General features: G+C 51.5%; 6 protein-coding genes across 6 annotated transcripts; 5 read left to right on the top strand and 1 right to left on the bottom strand.

Annotated features, from left to right (window-relative positions):
* Positions 1-1422: 1422 nt before the first annotated feature.
* Positions 1423-3715, top strand: CkaCkLH20_09112 (MFS glucose; the record flags this gene model as incomplete). Its single annotated transcript, XM_038891827.1, has 4 exons — positions 1423-1467; positions 1998-2706; positions 2917-3380; positions 3443-3715. The coding sequence occupies 4 exons, from the start codon at positions 1423-1425 to the stop codon at positions 3713-3715; spliced, it is 1491 nt and encodes a 496-aa protein (XP_038742760.1).
* A 3131-nt stretch (positions 3716-6846) lies between these two features.
* Positions 6847-7627, top strand: CkaCkLH20_09111 (wsc domain containing protein; the record flags this gene model as incomplete). The annotated part of the gene is made up of 2 exons (XM_038891826.1): positions 6847-7214; positions 7279-7627. The coding sequence occupies 2 exons, from the start codon at positions 6847-6849 to the stop codon at positions 7625-7627; spliced, it is 717 nt and encodes a 238-aa protein (XP_038742759.1).
* Positions 7628-8574: 947 nt separating this feature from the next.
* On the top strand, positions 8575-9675 carry CkaCkLH20_09110 (putative alcohol dehydrogenase; the record flags this gene model as incomplete). Its single annotated transcript, XM_038891825.1, has 1 exon — positions 8575-9675. One exon carries the CDS (start codon positions 8575-8577, stop codon positions 9673-9675), a length of 1101 nt encoding a protein of 366 aa, XP_038742758.1.
* Positions 9676-10861: 1186 nt separating this feature from the next.
* On the top strand, positions 10862-11239 carry CkaCkLH20_09109 (uncharacterized protein; the record flags this gene model as incomplete). Its single annotated transcript, XM_038891824.1, has 1 exon — positions 10862-11239. The coding sequence occupies one exon, from the start codon at positions 10862-10864 to the stop codon at positions 11237-11239; it is 378 nt and encodes a 125-aa protein (XP_038742757.1).
* Positions 11240-12729: 1490 nt separating this feature from the next.
* Positions 12730-13569, top strand: CkaCkLH20_09108 (afli avfa cytochrome p450 monooxygenase; the record flags this gene model as incomplete). Its single annotated transcript, XM_038891823.1, has 1 exon — positions 12730-13569. The coding sequence occupies one exon, from the start codon at positions 12730-12732 to the stop codon at positions 13567-13569; it is 840 nt and encodes a 279-aa protein (XP_038742756.1).
* Positions 13570-13716: 147 nt separating this feature from the next.
* On the bottom strand, positions 13717-17363 carry CkaCkLH20_09107 (major facilitator superfamily transporter; the record flags this gene model as incomplete). The annotated part of the gene is made up of 10 exons (XM_038891822.1): positions 13717-13898; positions 13952-14095; positions 14150-14389; positions 14441-14940; positions 14995-15079; positions 15142-15241; positions 15297-15351; positions 15408-15512; positions 16626-17219; positions 17269-17363. The coding sequence occupies 10 exons, from the start codon at positions 17361-17363 to the stop codon at positions 13717-13719; spliced, it is 2100 nt and encodes a 699-aa protein (XP_038742755.1).
* Positions 17364-18639: the final 1276 nt, after the last annotated feature.

Here is an 18639-nt window from a genome sequence, read left to right as displayed (position 1 = left end):
GGCAACAGACACCTCGCGCGATCCGCTGGACGGCCACGTTACTCAAGGACACGCCGACGGTGGCACGACATGGACATCTGCAACCACCAATAGATCTGAAGACAGACCGCAGAGCCCGTCAAAAGATCTTTTCATCGCCAAGCTTGTTGTCATCGGATCAGTAGCCGAAAGACGAAGGAAAACCACTAGAGCAGAGCAGAAGCATATTGGCAATCGCGGTTGGTGGCGTCAGATGATGACATATCAATCACCGCCTACCAGGGATTGAGACCAACTTTTGGTTTTTCATCTCAGTCTTTCATCTGCACGGTTATTGTCAACCAGCCTGCCAGTCCGTGCAGCCATGAGTTGCCATTCTTCTGGTGGCTGTTGTCGTCGTTTTGCGGGGGAAATCGCCCGCGAAGATTGGTCCGTCGCACGATGGAGCGATGGAGATGGAGGGTGTGCGGGAAGGAGGAGGAGAAGGCGCGAAACCAGTGCCGACCCTGCCTGAGGTGGTCTTGAAGGAGCAGGGGCCAGCGGGGAAAACTGGCGGAAAACAGGCACGCTCGAAGAGGTACGTACCGCAGCACTCAGAGTGCTTGACCTGCGAAGCGGGGCTCACGTTTAACGACCGGTTCTCCCCCAGGTTCATGGCAGACATCAGGCATTTTGAATGCGGAGGTAAGTACACTTTTCGAGTGCGCCCTTGTCAGCATTTGGAGACAATATTCACTGACAGAAGACAGGCAAACGAAACCGCACTTGTTTACAGAAACACCCTGTTCATGGTTCGAACCATTGACACGAGCACAGCATGAGACATCGACATCCTTGAGACAAGGCGGCCAACACCGCCCTGACGGCTTTGAATCTGGCCGACCTTTCTCGTTCTCGCTGCAATGTCGCCGCAAGCTCACGCATATGCTTACCCTCATCCTCGTCCCCGTTCCCGTTGGCTTGTAGCATCGCCAACCGTCCCATCTCTTCAACCACTCACAGCCCACAATCTGTGACTCCTTTGCTGCTCTTCTCCGCATTTTGCCCTCACACCCAATCCCAACCCCGGGATCAACAGCTGGATGGCACATTGGGGGAAGTACTACATAGTAAGGGAGCTCCTGATTCCCCACGAAGATGTCTGCCTCGACGCCCTAGACCCTCCATGAGTCCTTCTCCAAAAAGTACCAAAGAAACTTCCAATAATACCATGTTGGTCCTACTCGACGGCTGGCATATGCTCCAATCTTGACGTACCGTATCGCTACCAACGTCTCGCCCGACCCCAAGGATTGATCATCACCCTCCGCCTCCTCCACACCTGCTTCCACCCTTGACCGATCATATACCACGGGACGGGCAATCCTCCACATTAACCTTGTCAACCCCATGCGCCAACCTTTTTGAATTCGGTCCGTCCAATCCATCAGCCAGGGTCTCAACATGCCCGACTTCGTCCAGCCCAATGTCAGTCGACGCCGCATCCTGGTGCGACGGGGGCGTGTGTCGTTCCCACGTTGTGACTCGGAGGACATTACATGAGACAACCGCGACGGCGGCCCCCGAAAACCGAACAATCTGCACACTCCCGTCCCAGCCCTGCTTCTGGCCCGTTGATTTAAGTTTCTGCCGCGCCCACCTGCGAGCTCGGTTATTGAGACCTCTACTGCTCTCACCTACCATCGCAGCCCGTCTGTCTTGAACTTCACCACAGTTGAACACATTCCAACATACAATCGCCGCGCGCGATCGCGAACATGTGGCAGTTTACAAGTGTCTACGCCATTTGTGGCTTTGCCGCCATCGGTATAACCTCCAACTCTATCTGGAATCGCTCCGATTTCTAACAACTCTCAGGCGGCGGTCTCTTCGGCTTCGATATCAGTTCCATGAGTGGTGTTCTCGGAACCCAAGCCTATAAGCAGTATTTCAATAATCCCACAGAGTATCGTCAGGCGAGTAGCCTCCTTTTAGCTACTACGTTTTATTTCAGGACTATTTACTGACTATATGTTTAGGGTGGTATCACAGCTGCTATGCCAGCTGGTTCTCTTGCTGGCTCCCTCGTATCGTCCTTCATTGCCGACAAGTACTCCCGCAAAATCGCCCTCCAGTTCTCCTGCCTGTTGTGGACCTTGGGTGCTATCCTACAATGCGCGTCCGTCAACGTTGGTATGCTCTGCGCGGGCCGTGTCATCGCCGGAATGTGTGTCGGAATCGCATCTTCCATCGTCCCCGTCTACCAGTCCGAGATCGCGCCCAAGGAGATTCGCGGCCGTGTTGTCTCGCTCCAGCAGTGGGCTATTACCTGGGGTATTCTGATCCAGTACTTCATTCAGTACGGCGCTGCCGAGGGCATCGATGGCGGGCCCACCGACGAGAACCAGTCTACCGCCGCCTTCCGAATCCCGTGGGGTGTCCAGATCGTTCCCGCCGTCGTCTTGTTCTTCGGACTCTTCTTCTGCCCCTACAGCCCCCGTTGGCTCGCCGCACACGACCGCTGGGATGAGGCGATCAAGGTTTTGGCCTCCCTCCACGGTGGCGGCGACGTGAACCACCCGAAGGTTCTTGCCCAGTATCAAGAAATCGAGGAGGCTCTCCGATTCGAGCGCGAAGAGAAGATCAACAGCTTCAAGGCTCTCATCGCGCCCCGCATGTACAAGCGTGTGCTCTTGGGTATGAGCATTCAGATGTGGTCTCAGTTGAGTGGCATGAACATCATGATGTGTAAGTGGTCGGGATCCGAGAGAACATGTAAAATGAGGCAAGCTGACATCGAGCAGACTATATAGGCACGTAACCTCCCTTTGCATGATACGAGTTTTTTTTCGGTTTTTTTTTTTTCGGTTTTTTTTTCATGCTCGCGATGTCCTCACTTCTTCTGCAACCTCCTTTCAGCTACGATAATACCGAACTATCTACTAACTAAAGAGCAAGTCTATATCATGCAAGGGGCCGGATTAGGTAATCCTCTCATGACGGCCTCAATCCAGTACATCATCAACGTCGTCCTCACCCTACCGGCCATCCTCTTCATGGACAGGATCGGACGTCGCCCGCTACTTGTTGGTGGAGCCTTCATGATGATGACCTGGCTCTTCATCTCTGGCGCCCTTCAACAGTACTATGGCGAGGCAAACGTTGGCGACCTCGTCACCAAAGAGAACGAGTCCGTATCCTGGATCATCAACGGCAACAATTCCGTCTCCGCCGCCGTCGTTTCCTGCTCTTACCTCTTCGTTGCGACGTTTGCCACAACCTGGGGCCCCGTCTCGTGGACGTACCCCGCCGAGATCTTCCCGAGCAAGATTCGTGCCAAGGCCGTCTCTCTGGCCACCTCGACCAACTGGTTCTGGAACATGGTCCTCGCCTTCGCCGTTCCCCCTCTCCTTTGGAACATTGTAAGTTGAATCGAGATGCGGCTTCTTCGCGTTTCGTCAGGGTGCTGACTGCGTCGATACAGAACTACAAGATGTACTACATCTTCGCCACCTTCAACGCCTGCGCCTTCCTCCACACCGCCTTCTTCGCCCCCGAGACCAAGGGCTTCACCCTCGAGGAGATGGACGACGTCTTCAACTCCGGCCTCCCCGCGTGGAAGACCCACCAGAAGAAGTCCCGTCTCGACGAGCTCGAGAACGAGATCGCCACCGGAAACCTCAAGGTCGGCCGCCCCGTCGCCGTCACCGATGAGGAGGCCGTTCACGAGCCCAAGAAGGAGACCAGCGCTATCTAAGGCCACGTTTTCGCCTGATTACAATCTATATAATTCAAGAAGAGAAGGAGGGTTGTCTGAAGACTATGAGGAAGAGGAAGGGATTGAGAATTGATGACGAAATTCACGAGGTGGATGATTTCACAAAGATACCACAGTTTAATGCTCAAAGCGGTTTGAGTCTCGCTCATTTTTTTCAAGAGAATACTTTAATCTGTACCGTACGAATAGCTTGTGGTGATTGCTCGTGAGTGAAAGATCTTGAACCAACATTACTCGACGTCTGGCGGCACGTTCGCCTTCAGCATCGTTTCTTATGAGGGGATGTTCCTAACAGAGCTACTCAAATGCTTCTTGTCAATATGAATATTCTGATCTTCCCGGGTGTTACAATGGTAATCGCTGTTGCTTCTAAATTGTTGTGTAGGTGCTAAGTTGGAAGAGAAATCTTGCGCCCATTGCGGGTCTGTCGGTCACGAGTTTCGCGCAAACGCAGTTGTTGAGGCGGTCGGCCCTTGCGGTACATAAGTGAGACTACATTCTCCAAACAAAGTCCCCGCCTGGACAGATGAGCTCTTCGCGGCAAGTCTCACAACTAAGAGTAAGGTCTTATCCACCCTAGATGCCGGTCTCGAGGAGTTCTGCTTGCGCGTGGCTAGTTGTTACCGACAGACGACAGACCCGGCTTCAGCGCGGCTTGAGCGTGTTTTTCAGAGTCTTCAGGTTATTCTTAATCACATACGTCAATGTTGTGATGAGAAAAGTTGTTCTAAATGGAGGCGTGGACTTTTCTTGAGGGGAAATTCTGCGGGGACCAAAGATCTGTCAAGACTTAAGCCGCCCCCCGTATATTGCCGGGATCTCGGAACCATCCAACGACATGTTCTCCTCAGTTCTCTGAGAAATAATAATAACGTTTATGTACTTCCGTAGCAAAAGGAGATGATGTCCAGGGCCTAGGAGGAGGAGGAGGAGGTTGTGGCTTTTGGTATATATCCAACATCCGCGACCTAAACTTCCAGTTCTCTAAAATGCTTACCCTTGGAGGTATCTCTGCAACTTCAGAGCTCAGTGGCATCTGTTATTACATGGTTGCAAAGAAGAGATTGGTCGCAATTGATCAGGAAATGAGAAGAGGGATGAACCACATCGTGTACTCTGCTTCGGTCCCGTCTTGGGTCTTTGTCCCAATCTTATTCCAGGTAGACTACACGATGGATGAGGAACTCACAGTGTTCTGGGAAGCAAAGGACGCAGGTTGACAGCACTGAGAGTGGAGCTTCTGTATGAAACAAACCCTGTTGCTGGACGGCTGGAAACGAACTATGTGGAAATGCGTCCGAACAGGCCTTTGGGCAAAGAAGCAATTCGAAAGGAGTCTCGGTACATCTTCTTTAAATAGAAGATGTAAAGAAGACTGAATACGAGATTATTGAGAGTAGTTGGGTTTCTGATGATGAGAAAGAGTGGATCGCTCCGGCGAATTGGGCGCTGGAGTGTATCGGACATTCCCTGCATGGCGAATGCCATGTCTTTATATTTAAGGTACTTACAATCCGTACTTCACCTCAGTTTCGAATCAGAGACAGCCGACCCTCAGGGAGTGCAATGACCCTCTGCGATGAACCTGTATCGACTATCGTTGAAACAAAGTCTAGAGTCCAGACAGATACCAACACGTAGGTGGACGCTCATTCTCATGAGTAAGCCTTAATAAGTGTGCTGTTCCAGTCGACATTGCCCGCCCTTTATGACCTGAAGTATAATCGCCAAAGGCAGAAGCAACTCAACTGGCAGTTTTAGGAATTCGCGATGGATGCTTCTGAACTACCTATCTATGAAGACAATGACATAGTCGCATATTTTCATCTGCAGTTCTTGAACATGGTCTCTGGGAAAAGGTCATAAGTAGCCTCCAACTCTGCATCTCAGCTGCTACTGCAGACTTGATCACTTGAATTGAATGAGATATTGGGCAAAATCCTGCTCATGCGAAAACTCAAATCAAGCAGTGAGGCGGGCACTATTAGACGTCTTGATCATGTGGTATTCAACACCTCAACCAGGCCAAAGAAACCCATTTGCCGTCTGCTTAATTTCAGCAGTAAATATGTAAAGGACCAAAGAGATGAAGAAATAGTGAGTTGAAGCACGAATGCCGAAAAAGGCAAGGTGGATACAAGCATCGCAGTCTTCTTCGGAATAGACGCGAGCCAGACGGCGCCGGTCCCTGACCGCCGCCGTTAGGTCTCACTGCTTATTTCTCGCCAGGGGTTCTGCCAAGCCGATATTGAGAGAGCTTTAGGCTAGATGAGGCTACGGCTCACATCTTCATATCCGCATAGGCAACGCTATTTCGCAGTGAAGAAATCGAAGATAATAGTCTCAACTTGGGGGAAACGACCGCGGCCAAGCTCCATTATGAGGCGGGACGGCGGTGTTTTAGCTGCTGCCTGATATCTTACAATGGAGAAGAGTGCTAAAAAAGCAACGGCTTGTAGAGAAGCGAGAAGCGAGAACCCGCTCCCCGTCGATCTTGGCGCCATCTGGCAAATGAGCACTTCCAAATGAAGGCTAGTCCCTAACACCGGGGCCCGGAGCCAAGAAGAAGGCAAGGCTGATTCTGGACAGGTTAAGCTCTTTTCGACTCCTCTCTGAATGACGCCAGACCTTCTTTTCGTGGGTTTGTTTCATGGACGTCAACGCTGTGAAGCCTGCGCGTGCCCCTGGGAGACACAGACGCCTTTTGGCTGACATGCATGGTGGATGGATCTGGAGTCTTCAAGAGCTTTAGCTGCGGTCGCGATGCTGTCATTGGCCACATGGACCACGAGCTTGTTTGCCGTGGTGGAGTTGGAGGATTCGGGGACTTGTCGTGGCGCAGGGGTGCGGCTCTCCATCATATCGTCGATGCTGGGAAGACGGACCCAGAACGCATTGTGGCTGCCTAGTGCCCGCGACCTGCGGGAGTTTGTGTCCTTTAAACTGGACTTTGCATCCGTTTTCGCGGCTGCATTTCATCTCGAGTTCATCCAACAAACGCTTTGCTCTTTGACTCTATCGCATCTCGAAAACCAACCCGCAGCTGAGGACTTCGATACACACCTCAATCCAACCCCACACTTGACAACGGCTTCCAGTCATACCGCAACATGTCTTCATCATACGGCCATTCGCCGGCCAACAACTATAGCCAAACACCCAACAGCGATGGCTCATACGTCGAGAGCGGTCTACACCCAGTTGAACAACCCGAAAAGATCCTGAACGGATCTCACTACGTTCCATATGACCAGTACAAGCCAGTACCACTGTCAGCGGATCAAGGATATATCGCTCCGATAGCAACGCCCCGACCTTCAAAGAAGAGGATATGCGGCATCAGCAGTGTTACTTTCATCCTTCTATGCTTGCTAGGGTTCTTTGTCGCGGTTCTTGTTGTGGTTGCGGGAGTATTTGGAAGCATGTTGGCAAAGCAGTCGGGAGAGATTCTTGATCTCAAGAGCGCATCACCCACAAAGTAGGACCACCACCCTCCATTGTGACTAGAAACATACGGATCCCTGACTGACATATTGCCCCAGAACAACTGAAACCGATGCGAATGGCACAACGACGTCCGGTGCTCCTGCTGCGACGACAACGTGGGTCGAGGTCAGCGACTGGGAGTTCATCGGATGTTGGGAGGATGGCGATGAGCGCGTTTTCCCGGACAAGTACCAGCACATCGAAAACCAGACGAATCGACTCTGCGCATCGGCGTGCGATGGCTACGATTACTTCGGTACCCAATATGGAGATCAATGCTATTGTTCCAAGACAGCGCCCAAGACGGTTGCGCCGCCATGGAACTGCGACATGCATTGCGCCGGTGCACCAAACTCAGAAATCTGCGGGGGATACTACTTCTTGAGTGCTTGGAAGAAGAAGTAGATGCCGAGAGTTCAGAGATTGGGAGGATGGAGAGAAACGAGGTGGCAGGCAGCTGGACCACCGTTGGTGGCAAAAGGTTTGCTTTCGACATAGCTTGGAGTTGGGGATTTTTGTATCATACCCGGATTGTATACCCTCTGGCAAGGACGCCTTCGAATAGAATTGGAATTATCGATTCGAGGCAATGGTCTTTGAGAGAAATACGTGAAGAAAGAGCAAAGCAGGTCCTCTGGGGGCTCTTGAGCGAGGACAGCCTCGCATCTGTCAACATCCAGAGATGGATTCACCGGAACATGGCCGGTTGGCCCAATGGCAAGGCGTCTGACTACGATTAATCGTGAAATCAGGAGATTCTGGGTTCGACCCCCAGGCTGGTCATATTTTTGATCTCATTGACTATTTTTGGTGTGAGAAGAATTTGCTGCGTGCGGGCCTGACCTAAACGGGTCCCGGGGCCAAGGCCCACTCCTCGGCCCGGGATGGCTTGTTATTGCCCGTTGTTATTGTTAGGAAATAGATGTATAGGTAGAAAATATGAGACTGATTGCAAGATGTGAAGCTTGGAGAGATCGATTACTTTCTGTCATTATGTTTCCCCTGTGCCTTGACATCGACGCTGTTGTTTTATTATATGCCAACTAACGGATTGCCTATCTCTTAGTTCTTAGCCCTTGAAGCAGTCCTTGTGTTGTACACAGCCTATAGATCCGCCAACATAAACATAACATGAATATCAGAAGAATTTCTTCAATTAGTCATTCTAGCATGCGTGTGTGGTGACTCAAAATCTATTTCGGACGAACAGGTAACTGTTCAAGATGTCCGCGGGCATCTGCCGGTGACACGGCCCCACAAATCCGGCATGGGCCACTGGAAAAAATGAACACGAAAAGAGTACGTACCGAATTCGTCTGACGAGCTTCGTCAGATGCATCAGCAGCAGGCAGATGAAATCCGCTTCTACCCACGAACACCTCACCTGGCGAGGAGCCATGTCCTCCAATCCTGTGCTGCCCACATCGGCGCCGATCTCCGAAGATCTCACTCTAATCATCACGACATCGCCAACACCATCGGCGCCGTCAACAGAGCTCCTCAGCGCCGTTTTCGACTCTTTCCGTCTCCACTGTGACAGCCTGCTATCTTGCCAAATCATTGTCGTTTTCGACACTTACGAGCGCATAGCAGCAGTGCCCAGATTGAAGAAGGGCCAAGTCACAGAGGAAGGTGCGAAGGATTTCGAAGCTTACAAGCAGAACGTCAAAGAACTTGTCCTCGACGCCTACGGACTCGAAAATGATGCGGATTTGATGCAGGAACAAGGGGAGGCAGAATACGGCTATACTGGGCGGACAGCTGCTTCTAATATCGCGTCATACACTGTCAGTCGGACAGGTGATGGCAAAGTTGCCTTCGTGGAGCCTGCGGAAAGACTCGGCTTCGGCCTTGCCGTACGGACAGCTCTCAGAATGACCACGACACCATACGTCTGGGTCCATCAACACGACTGGACACTCGTGGCAGAAATACCCGTGACAGCCATGTTGGAAGTCATGAAGGCTGCCGACGACGACGAAGAGGCGCCGGTGAAGTACGTCTGTCTTGCGTCGGTGCGGATGCTGGAGTATGCCGGCTCGGCTCACGCTCACGATAATCCGACTCTGAGGGCCCTGACGACTAAGCTGAAACGGGACTTCGAGACTTCTTCAGATCCAAAGACAAAAGTGCCGCTGACGCCAATGTTCTTCTGGCACGACAAACCACACATCGCTTCAACGGCGCATTACCTTACGAGGGTGTTCCCTACAAGACTAGCGATCTCGAGAGGCGCCTTTATCGAGGACACGGTTGGACACAGGGCGAGGACCCAGATGAAAGAGCAAGGAATGTGGGCGAAATGGGCTTGTTGGCTTTATTACCCTAATGATGGAAAGATTCTATGTCTGAGGCATCTGGATGGAAGAAAGTGGAGTGGTGCTGAAGGGGAAGAGATAAAGAAAGTGGCTTATCAAGAGGCCAATAAGTTGAAAAGAAAGAAGTCGGACTGACTTGGTAAATATTTTAGACTATGTTTTGGATGCAACTGAGGCAACTGAGTTCTTTCCGACTTCATGTTGAGTAATTTTAGGTCGGTCTAGAACCTTACAATACAGACCGTAAAGATGGCAGGTGTTCCCGATCCTTGGCATTGGAATTCGTGCCATGCAAGAGTCGCATGGTTCTGGGGGTCTTAACGTTGCATGATATGCAGCATCTTGCCATCGCCACGTCAGCCCTCAGCCCCAGCCCTAAGCCGGACGACATATGTCAATCTGGAGTAAGCAGCTTATCTGTGTCAGCTGATCTGCGGGGAGGAGTGAGGAGTTAATCGGGAAGGCGGACAGTCCCGCCCCTAGGGAAGTTCAGCTACTTTATCCGGGTGGAATCAAAGTCGAGGGAAGTGGCGGAGGCGAGAAGGGTGTTGTGACGCAGCCAAGCTTCCTGTGCAAGGTAAAGACCACACAAAAGGTCCATCACTACAGGCTTTTGAACGCTAAGGCACTGAACTATCGAAGGTCTCGAAACTCCAAACCTTGTTCAGCAAGTCTTTGCATACCCGACGGGCGAGGACTAAAGTCCCATCTATAGCTTCCTCCAATGGTTGCCAAGTCTAAACTGGCGGACGAATCAAGGTGCCCCCGTAAGAAGAGTTACAATCGGGCAAAGCTTATGCCAGTTTAAGACTTGCGATCCTGCGCAACTATATCCGCCCATTAGAACACAAATCATGTACACCTTCTCCATTAGGTATAGGTGTGCGTATGGGTCTCACTGCGGCTGTGAGGCGCAACTACGAAGGCGCCAAAAGTCCCTATTCCTTCAGGATGGAGTCGTCCCAGTCAATACACATGGAGATTCACAGAACAAAAAATAACAAGCCAATCATTGAGTACTTCTGGGAACTCGGGCGGCAAATTCAGAACGCAGTGACGTGCGATATGCCCGGAAGAGGAAGCTCGACAGCTGATAAGTCGATCAACAGAAGAGATGACTGACCAAAGGCAGTGTTTCCGCGGACGATAGTGCATGGAAGGCGTTTTAAGTTCATTCTCCCTTCTTGGCATTATTCAAACATAAATAGAGTCTCCTCGCTGTTGCCATCTTCTCAACTGATCACGACATTGCTCGCATCACCAACACCCAAACCACCAGACCCAACAACAAACCTACGACATCCTCAAAACGATTACCAACATGAAGTTCTCCATCCTCGCTCTTACCGCCGCCCTGGCCCTGGTCACTGCCGCCCCAGGCGAGCTCGTCGCCAGACAATGCTCTTGCAAGAAGGTCGGAGATGAATGGATCTGCAGCGGCAGACTGTGCCCCAAGGACTTCACCATGGAACCGGAAATGGTTAAGAGAGGTGCGGAGCTCGTTGCCAGACAGTGCTCTTGCAAGAAGGTCGGCGGCGAGTGGATTTGCAGTGGCCGACTGTGTCCCAAGGACCTGATGATGGAGCCCACAGTCAAGAGAGATGGTGAGCTTGTCGCTAGGCAATGTTCTTGCAAGAAGATTGGCGATGACTGGCTCTGCACCGGGCCTAGATGTCCCAGGGAGTGTCCCGAGTGCTAGATACACAACATTGAACTCGTAAGTTGCTGGAAGAGAGATTGTTGTTGCGTGAGCTAATCTGTTGATAGCTAGAAGGAGACCTAGCCTGCGATATTGTCTGTAAAGCTGGAGAGTGTTACGACATGATGAAAGTCGTTGTATGTTGCCAAGGAAATAAGTAGGCGATGTTCTTGCTGGGCTTTCCCGATGGATTCGTGCAATGTCAACTCTGTAGAAACAACCATGCCTTAAGGCTTCGAGACATAAATAACCTTATGGCTCCATGAAAATTCTCGCGTCGTGTTCGCTTGAGATTTTAACTTAACCTTCTGTTAGCAGACTCTCAGAAGTTCAGCCTGCACCGTTGCGACGATCATGTTTAATAGAGTTCCTTTACCTTTTGTAGCAGCCGTGTGCTTAATCCGGGTGTGTCTGCAATCGCGATGAGCGTTAAAAGGTCATAATACAAGACGCAATTGCGTGTAAGTGAAACCCAAGGGGCTATACAGCGTCGTTTAAGCCATAGCTATAGCCCCAGTCTTTGTAAACCAAGTAACTCTGCTGATTTAAGGTGTGCGGCGTCTACTACTGGTTGGGCAAGGGAATTACAATTGTTGGCAGCTCAGAGAAGTATTCAAGACACCAAACTTCTGCACTTCGGAGAACACAGTTCTTCCTACCGACGCGAAATACTGTTTGAGATTACGCATGTGAAAGGTTAACATACATCTTCTCCTGGCAGCGCGAACTCGAAGCTGGGAAGTGTGGATCCTGGTTTCGAAGAGAACTGAGAAAAGAACTGACTAATGTTGGGGCGAGCACATTTACCGTTTTCCATGGACAGGGAAATCATTCAGGAAACCGAAACCGAAGGGATGAATAATTAGCAGACAGAATCAATAATCTCCTGACCGATTGACGCCCTTCTCATGGCTTCGATTGGCCATAAGACAACTTCAGGAACATGATGCCTGATGTCTCAGATCCGGACTCGCTGCTTTAAAGGCCGACTCGCCGGACCACATGGGCAATCCACATCACGTACAGGCGTCCGACCGGGCAAACGGACGTGTAAAGCACCGAGCTCCGACTTGAGACCCTGCATTTTGAGATTTGAGCCCACATCTGGAATTGCAGTGGTGGATCTGGGGTTGCGCGAGTCGATGACGTTCACGCGGTAGTGGCGTTAGGGCCGATGCAAGTGGCGGGGCCCGAGTCCATGACGGGGTCTGCGTTTCAAAGCACCGGCCTTCTAGTCGGTCAAGAAGTTCGGCGCGGACATTTTTCAACTCTAACTTGTCCGACAGTTGGTATGCTATTGTCCAATTTGTCCGGATCTCAACCGGAGAACGGCTGGTCCGTGGACAACATATCTTGACAAGGTTTAATAAATCCATATGCCATTACTCCTGACTACATGTGAAGAAGAAAGCTTGAAATGTGTATGAAAACCCATCTAGTCGAAAAGCTGAACTCAAGAACTGCAACTCAATAAGCAACAACCACTCAAAATGCCATCAAATCCCACTTCTTCAAAGAGAACCATCGCCATATTCGGCGCAACCGGCGGCACGGGCAGCGAAACTCTCAAGTCTTTGCTTGCAAACCCCTCGAACCCCTTTCACATCAAGGTTTACGTCAGGTCAAAGGCCAAGCTCCTTTCACTGTTTCCCTCTTTCAAGACAGAGGACAGGGTGGAAATCATCGAAGGCCAGGTCACCGACGTCTCCCGCGTGAAGGAGTTTCTGGACGGCGCAGACACGATCGTCTGCGCGCTCGGCGAAAACGACAACAGGCCCGGGGTTCGCGTATTGACAGACGCGTCTCGCACCATTGCGACTGCTCTGGAACAGCTTAAGAATGAGGCGGAGGCGTCGGCATGGACCAAGCCCCGGTTGCTACTGCTGTCGTCGTCGACGTGGAACAAGAATGGAAGTAAGCAGCAGCCGGCCCTGGTGCTGTTCCTCGTGAAGAGAGCATTCTACTACCCGTACGCGGACCTGCTTAATGCGCACGAGACGTTCCAGAAAGGGGAGAGAGAGGGCCTCTTATCACTGGTGTTGGTGCAGCCACCGGCTATCATCGACGAGGAGGGCAGCGGGCACTACATCGGCGTCGAGTCGCCCATGATGACAGTGTCGTACCCGGATCTGGGTGCGGGCTTTGCGGAGTTGGCAATAGATGAGCGGTATAAGGACCTGAAAGAAGTAATGGTATGGTCTGAAAGGGCGAAAGAGGGTTTCCCGCGGTACGGGCCGGAAGTCTTGCAACGACTAGTCAGGGGCTTACTGGCAAGCTATGTGCCCGGGTTCTGGAGGATTAATGGCATGATCAACAGACTTTTGGGCTGAGAAGGGGCTGAGAAAGGTGATTACGCGTTAGGGATGTTATCTTGGTGTTATTTTCTGATGATTGCCTCACATGTAGTCATACACATTATCCAAGCTTCTTATTTTCAACGGGTATCTCATCCCTACGTCGTGGTACGCGACACTGTTTCAGACACGCTGAACTGTCAGCGCTCCCTTCAAGATAGAGCTGGCGAGACCACGCTCAGGCTTCGTTCTTCGCGAAGCTGCCAAAGACGCGGCATCATTGTTTCGCAACGCTTCAGCTCGTTCATTTTCCGGCAAGTCGATGGATTCTAGTTCGCGAACTTTCCAAATGCGAAGGGACCAGACTGCCTCTGGTGAGTGAAATGCTCCGAGCTCAATTCATGACGGTGAAACTTACGTGATGCGAAAGCTGCGATATACATGAAGCCTACGAAAATCTCCACGTTAAGATAGGCATCGATGCCTGAGCCTTTGATGCTTAAAGCGATTGGCTCTGCGAAGGTCGCTGGAAGAACGAGGACCATCCAAAAGATAGATAGGGCTGAACAGAAGTTAGCGGCCGATGGCCACTCAGACGACAGGAGCAACAACTTACCTGAAGGAAGAAGCTGGATTCCAACCACTTCGGCGCCGACGGGTGTGACTGTAGCCCAGATGCAGCCAGCGAATGCTCCAAACAGAGCGTAGACGATGGTACCCGCAAAATACTTCCCGGCAAAGATCCAAACGAAGAAAGTCGCAAGCCCAGCCACGAGGGTGCCGAGTCCAGCAACATTGATGCGCCCGACGCGATCGCTGATGAGGCCGATGATGGGTCGCCCGATACCCTGGGACACTACATCTGGTCAGTATCCTGTGAGCCATGGCGGCTGAGAATGAGACTCACGTTGAAACATCGCAGAAGCAATCGAACCCTGGCTAGCGCTGAACCCGACCGTCTCAGCAAAGTCCGCCAAGGAGAAAACGACAATGACGTATGCGAATAGCGAGAAGAAGCCCCATGACATGAAGAGCCAGAACTCGGTCCTCTGGAACAGGTCTTTATGAAAGGCGAGGTGGACGCTGCCGAGAGCCTTATTGCGGTCCCGCATGAGAACGCAGCATATGCCGTTGACCACGAAAGACAGAATGGCGAGGATGCGGAACGCCCACGGCAGGCCGATGTTGTGAATCATGGCCGTCGATGCAAGGGAGTAGATCAGACCTCCCAGGCCGGACCCGGCACTACCAATCGCTGAGGCGAAGGAGCGACGTACGACGAACCATTGAGGGATCACGCCAACGGTGGCGTTGAAGGTGAATCCCATGCCGACGCCGAAGCCGATGCCCTGAGACAAGAGGAGATGCCATATTTGCGTCGTGAAGGAAGCGCCAATGAGGGCGGCACTGGGTGTGCGTCAGGACTATCAATCAAAGGCGAGCGAACTGGGTCAGGCTTACGATTGAACGGTAACGCCGATGGCGACAGTTGGTCTCGTCCCGATGCGGGGGATGAACCAGGTGACGATCGGGGCGACCAGGAGGGCTGGGGGCCGGTTGTCAGCATGCGGCTCGGCACGGAGGCGGGGAACGCGGTGTAAGACTCACCGACGGAGAAAGAGAGCCCGCCGACGAAGGCCAGAGTGATGGGGTTTGCGCCGGGGAACGCCCCCGAGTTGAGGTAATAGGCGAGAAAGACGGCATACGACTGTAAATTGTGAGACTTGTTGGAATCCGAATGAGAGAGCGAAAGTGTGACTCACCGAGTTCAAGCCCCAAGTGTGAGCGTTGATGAGAAAGACACAAGCGACGACGACCCTTTTCTTCAGGTTAGCAGGCGCCAACGAGAGACGTCTTATACCATCGAGACGCACCATCCGTAGCCGCCCTCCTTGAACTCTACCTCATCACTCGTTCGAGGGCTGCTGGCTGGGCTGGTCGGCGAGGTAGTGTCATGATGCTTCTCATTCTCCTCTGCTCTGGGAACATTGTCAGGCATCCGTACCACGCCGCCGTGGTTGTCCTGTTGACTTGGGGGATCAGTTTGAGAAGGCATACCGGGCAACGATAGAACCCAACGTGTCAGCCAGCTTTCTCCTGTCGCTCGAGAATTGCAGTTGACAAGTTCGAAGGCAGATTGCAGGCTGCGTCAATTTGAAATTGACCCTCCGGGTATTGGTGACAAAGCAAAGACGAGCATCGGCATACCGTATACAGTATGATCGCGGGGAATCAATTTTTACGAGGCGATTTTCCGAATTTCGATACCATGTCAATTTCCCGACCCGAGGCGTTGCGAGGCGCGTTTGGTTTTTGTTTGCGTCTCCCCGGGAATGATGTGGAGACAACCTCGGAGCGACCCCTGGAAAGACGCGAGATGACACTGACGGAAGTTTAAAGTCTTAACCGGATACAGACGAAGCCGGAAGATGTGTAATGGATTCCTGTCATTGGTCTCATGACGCGGAGAGAATGCTGGGCGACCCGTTCGGCCAGTTGGTTCTGGACCGGAGGGTTTTTGGTTTTAGTTGCGTGGGATCCTTGCGTCAAACACGCTGAATACGCCTGCTTTCCCTTGATGGCTTATTGTCCCTTTGAATTGTTGTTGGTTGAAGGATTTAGTTAAAAATCATAAAACAGGGTTGTTTTCTCCCAAATCATCCATGAAATCCTGTCACGTAAACTTTGACACGCTCCGAAGCACAAGAGCGACAAGAGTAGATCTTTGCGCTTGCGGTAATCTCGCCGTCTTCCCGGCCGGTTTCGGCGCAGAACAACAAGAGACGACCGGGTCCCGGCCCGGGCGCTCGGATCGCTTTTCCGGCTCGGCGATAAGATATGATTTCGGAGTTGTGTTCACGCTCTTCACAGTTCCTGCATTATTCACAAAGCTGAGAGTTTTTTGAAGTCATTTTTAGTTGATCGGGGGTATTTAAGATATAGAATCAATTGCGTATGATCGGGCATCTGGATTATGAAATATGTTATAAGCTATCGTACCTTTGTCTATTCAACGGAGATAGTTGAAGACGACGCTGTCAAGCCTGACGATACTTGCAACTCTTCCATATAAGAAGTCAAACGAGACCAACACCTTGTCCGCATCAGGCGTGTAGTCCACCGATACCGTCTTCCACACGCCCCAACCGGGACTGTCCCTCGCATCCACGGTTCTTCTGGGTTCACCATTGATCCTGACACCAACAAAGCCAGCATCCATGTTATCGAACCAAACTGCGAAGTTCAATCTGCAAGGCACATTCCTCTGGACCGAAATTGCTGAGCTGTTCAATCTAACACTAGTAACGGGATCCTGGCCCGGCCTATCGCTCAACAGGGTTGCCTCAAAGGACTTTAAGCCGCAATTCGCGGCCTGGGAAGTGATGCCGGCTTTGGCTTTTGTGTCGAAAACTTCGACAGTCCAGCTCGAGAGGCCATTTTCGAAGTCGCTATTAGTCAAGAGACTGCGGTCAGACGTGCATGGGGTCGGACTCGGAGTCGGGATCGGGCACGTGGGGCCGCATCCGCAGGCGGAGATGTACCGTGCCGGAGCGGTCCCGCATGCCGCCGTTGCGCGAAAAGGGAAGTTGGTGGCCGTGGCGCCATTTGCAGTGATGGTCGCGCAGAACTCAGAAGCAGAAGAGACCGCGGACGGAGTTGGGCAGGGGAAGAGAGCTCGATAGCAGCTTCAATGGGTTAGAGGCACTACTATCTGATATCATTGATGGGACTTACTTGTCAGCATTGCACTTAGCCAGTGTCGTTAGAGCCTGTGTTCCAAGGAAAAAGACACCAATGATGGTCACAATTTGGTGCGGGAAGAACATCATGTTGAGTTAGGAGATGAGAATGGTGAATCTTGTGAGAAGCCGTGTCCAGACCACCACATAAGAGGGGATGTTCTTCGCATTTTATAGATCATTTAGGCGGCCTGTCGATCACCAGACTTCTGGTGATATTGTGACTGGGTAACATGACGCCTTGATTTTGTAACCCCAGAAGTAAGATTCTAAGAAACCACTACGAACCCGAGTTCAGCTGGCAGCAAGGGATGGAGTGCAGTCGAGTGGCTGCGCATCAGCCGCTCGAGCTGGGCGAATGAGGAGCAAGATATCCACAGTTGCTGCCACACTTTGCACTCCAAGTCTCAGACCTGTCACCGTGGGCTTGCGTAGCTGAAGTTCCTAGTGTTAAGGTGAAACAGTCGAAGCTCGATGAGCACCTGTATCCTGTGCTACAGAGTAATCGGTGCATCATGGCCATACATGTGTTGTGATGAGCACTCAACGATGCTCGCAGCAGCCGTGGAACTTGCATGTGGCCGTTGATACAACGTAGTGCGCGAGGTTCGTGTCTCAAACCACTCAAGCCAAATACAATGTGGGTAAGTCTCTTAGTGAATACCCGACACGTGGGGAAACACATATAGGGTGTCAAATCAAGTGGACTGTGACCATCTCGCGAGAAAAAACGCAACTTAGTTTGGGGCTGCTTTTATTTACCTAGCATCAATGACCTCAACATCATGACGGTATGTACTCAGAAAAAATGTTTTCGATTGCTTGTCTGATCATATGGAAACAACACAAAGTTTTCAATCCTTTGTGACACATAAAGTCCAGAATGCGACGAAAAACTGTTCTGCACGCTGTCTGCCATTGCCCGCCTCCAGGCCCCAGAAAGATGTAGAGAAGTGAAATGGGGTCAGCAGCAGCAACATCAACAATCATTGCTCAGATCATACCACCTGACCTTTAATGACGGCGAATGTGCTATCGTTGCAGTTCAATAAAAAGAACGAGAGGGTTTTGTTAACGCAATCTTGCACTAAGAGCGAGAATTCTTATCATGATCTGAGTCACCTAACGTGCCTCTGTCGGCCGGAAGGTCATCATGGCAACATAAGTACGTACGAGGCTCTGATGTTCCCTGTCAACCTTATCACACGGGTATCGGAAAGCCCCTGACATGAACAGTCACGTAATAACCATTGATCTGTACCTATATCACCAAGCTGTCTATACGACCGGACAGTTAAGGTTTGATTAAAACCTTCGAAAAACTTAGCAGGGCAGTATGACGGCCTTAAAGGGGTGTCCATACGGA

The sequence above is a fragment of the Colletotrichum karsti genome, assembly GCF_011947395.1.
Source record: "Colletotrichum karsti strain CkLH20 chromosome Unknown Scaffold32, whole genome shotgun sequence".
Taxonomy (NCBI): Eukaryota; Fungi; Ascomycota; class Sordariomycetes; order Glomerellales; family Glomerellaceae; genus Colletotrichum; species Colletotrichum karsti.
Note: the sequence above shows the minus strand (reverse complement) of the source record. Positions and strands in the feature narration are given on the sequence as shown.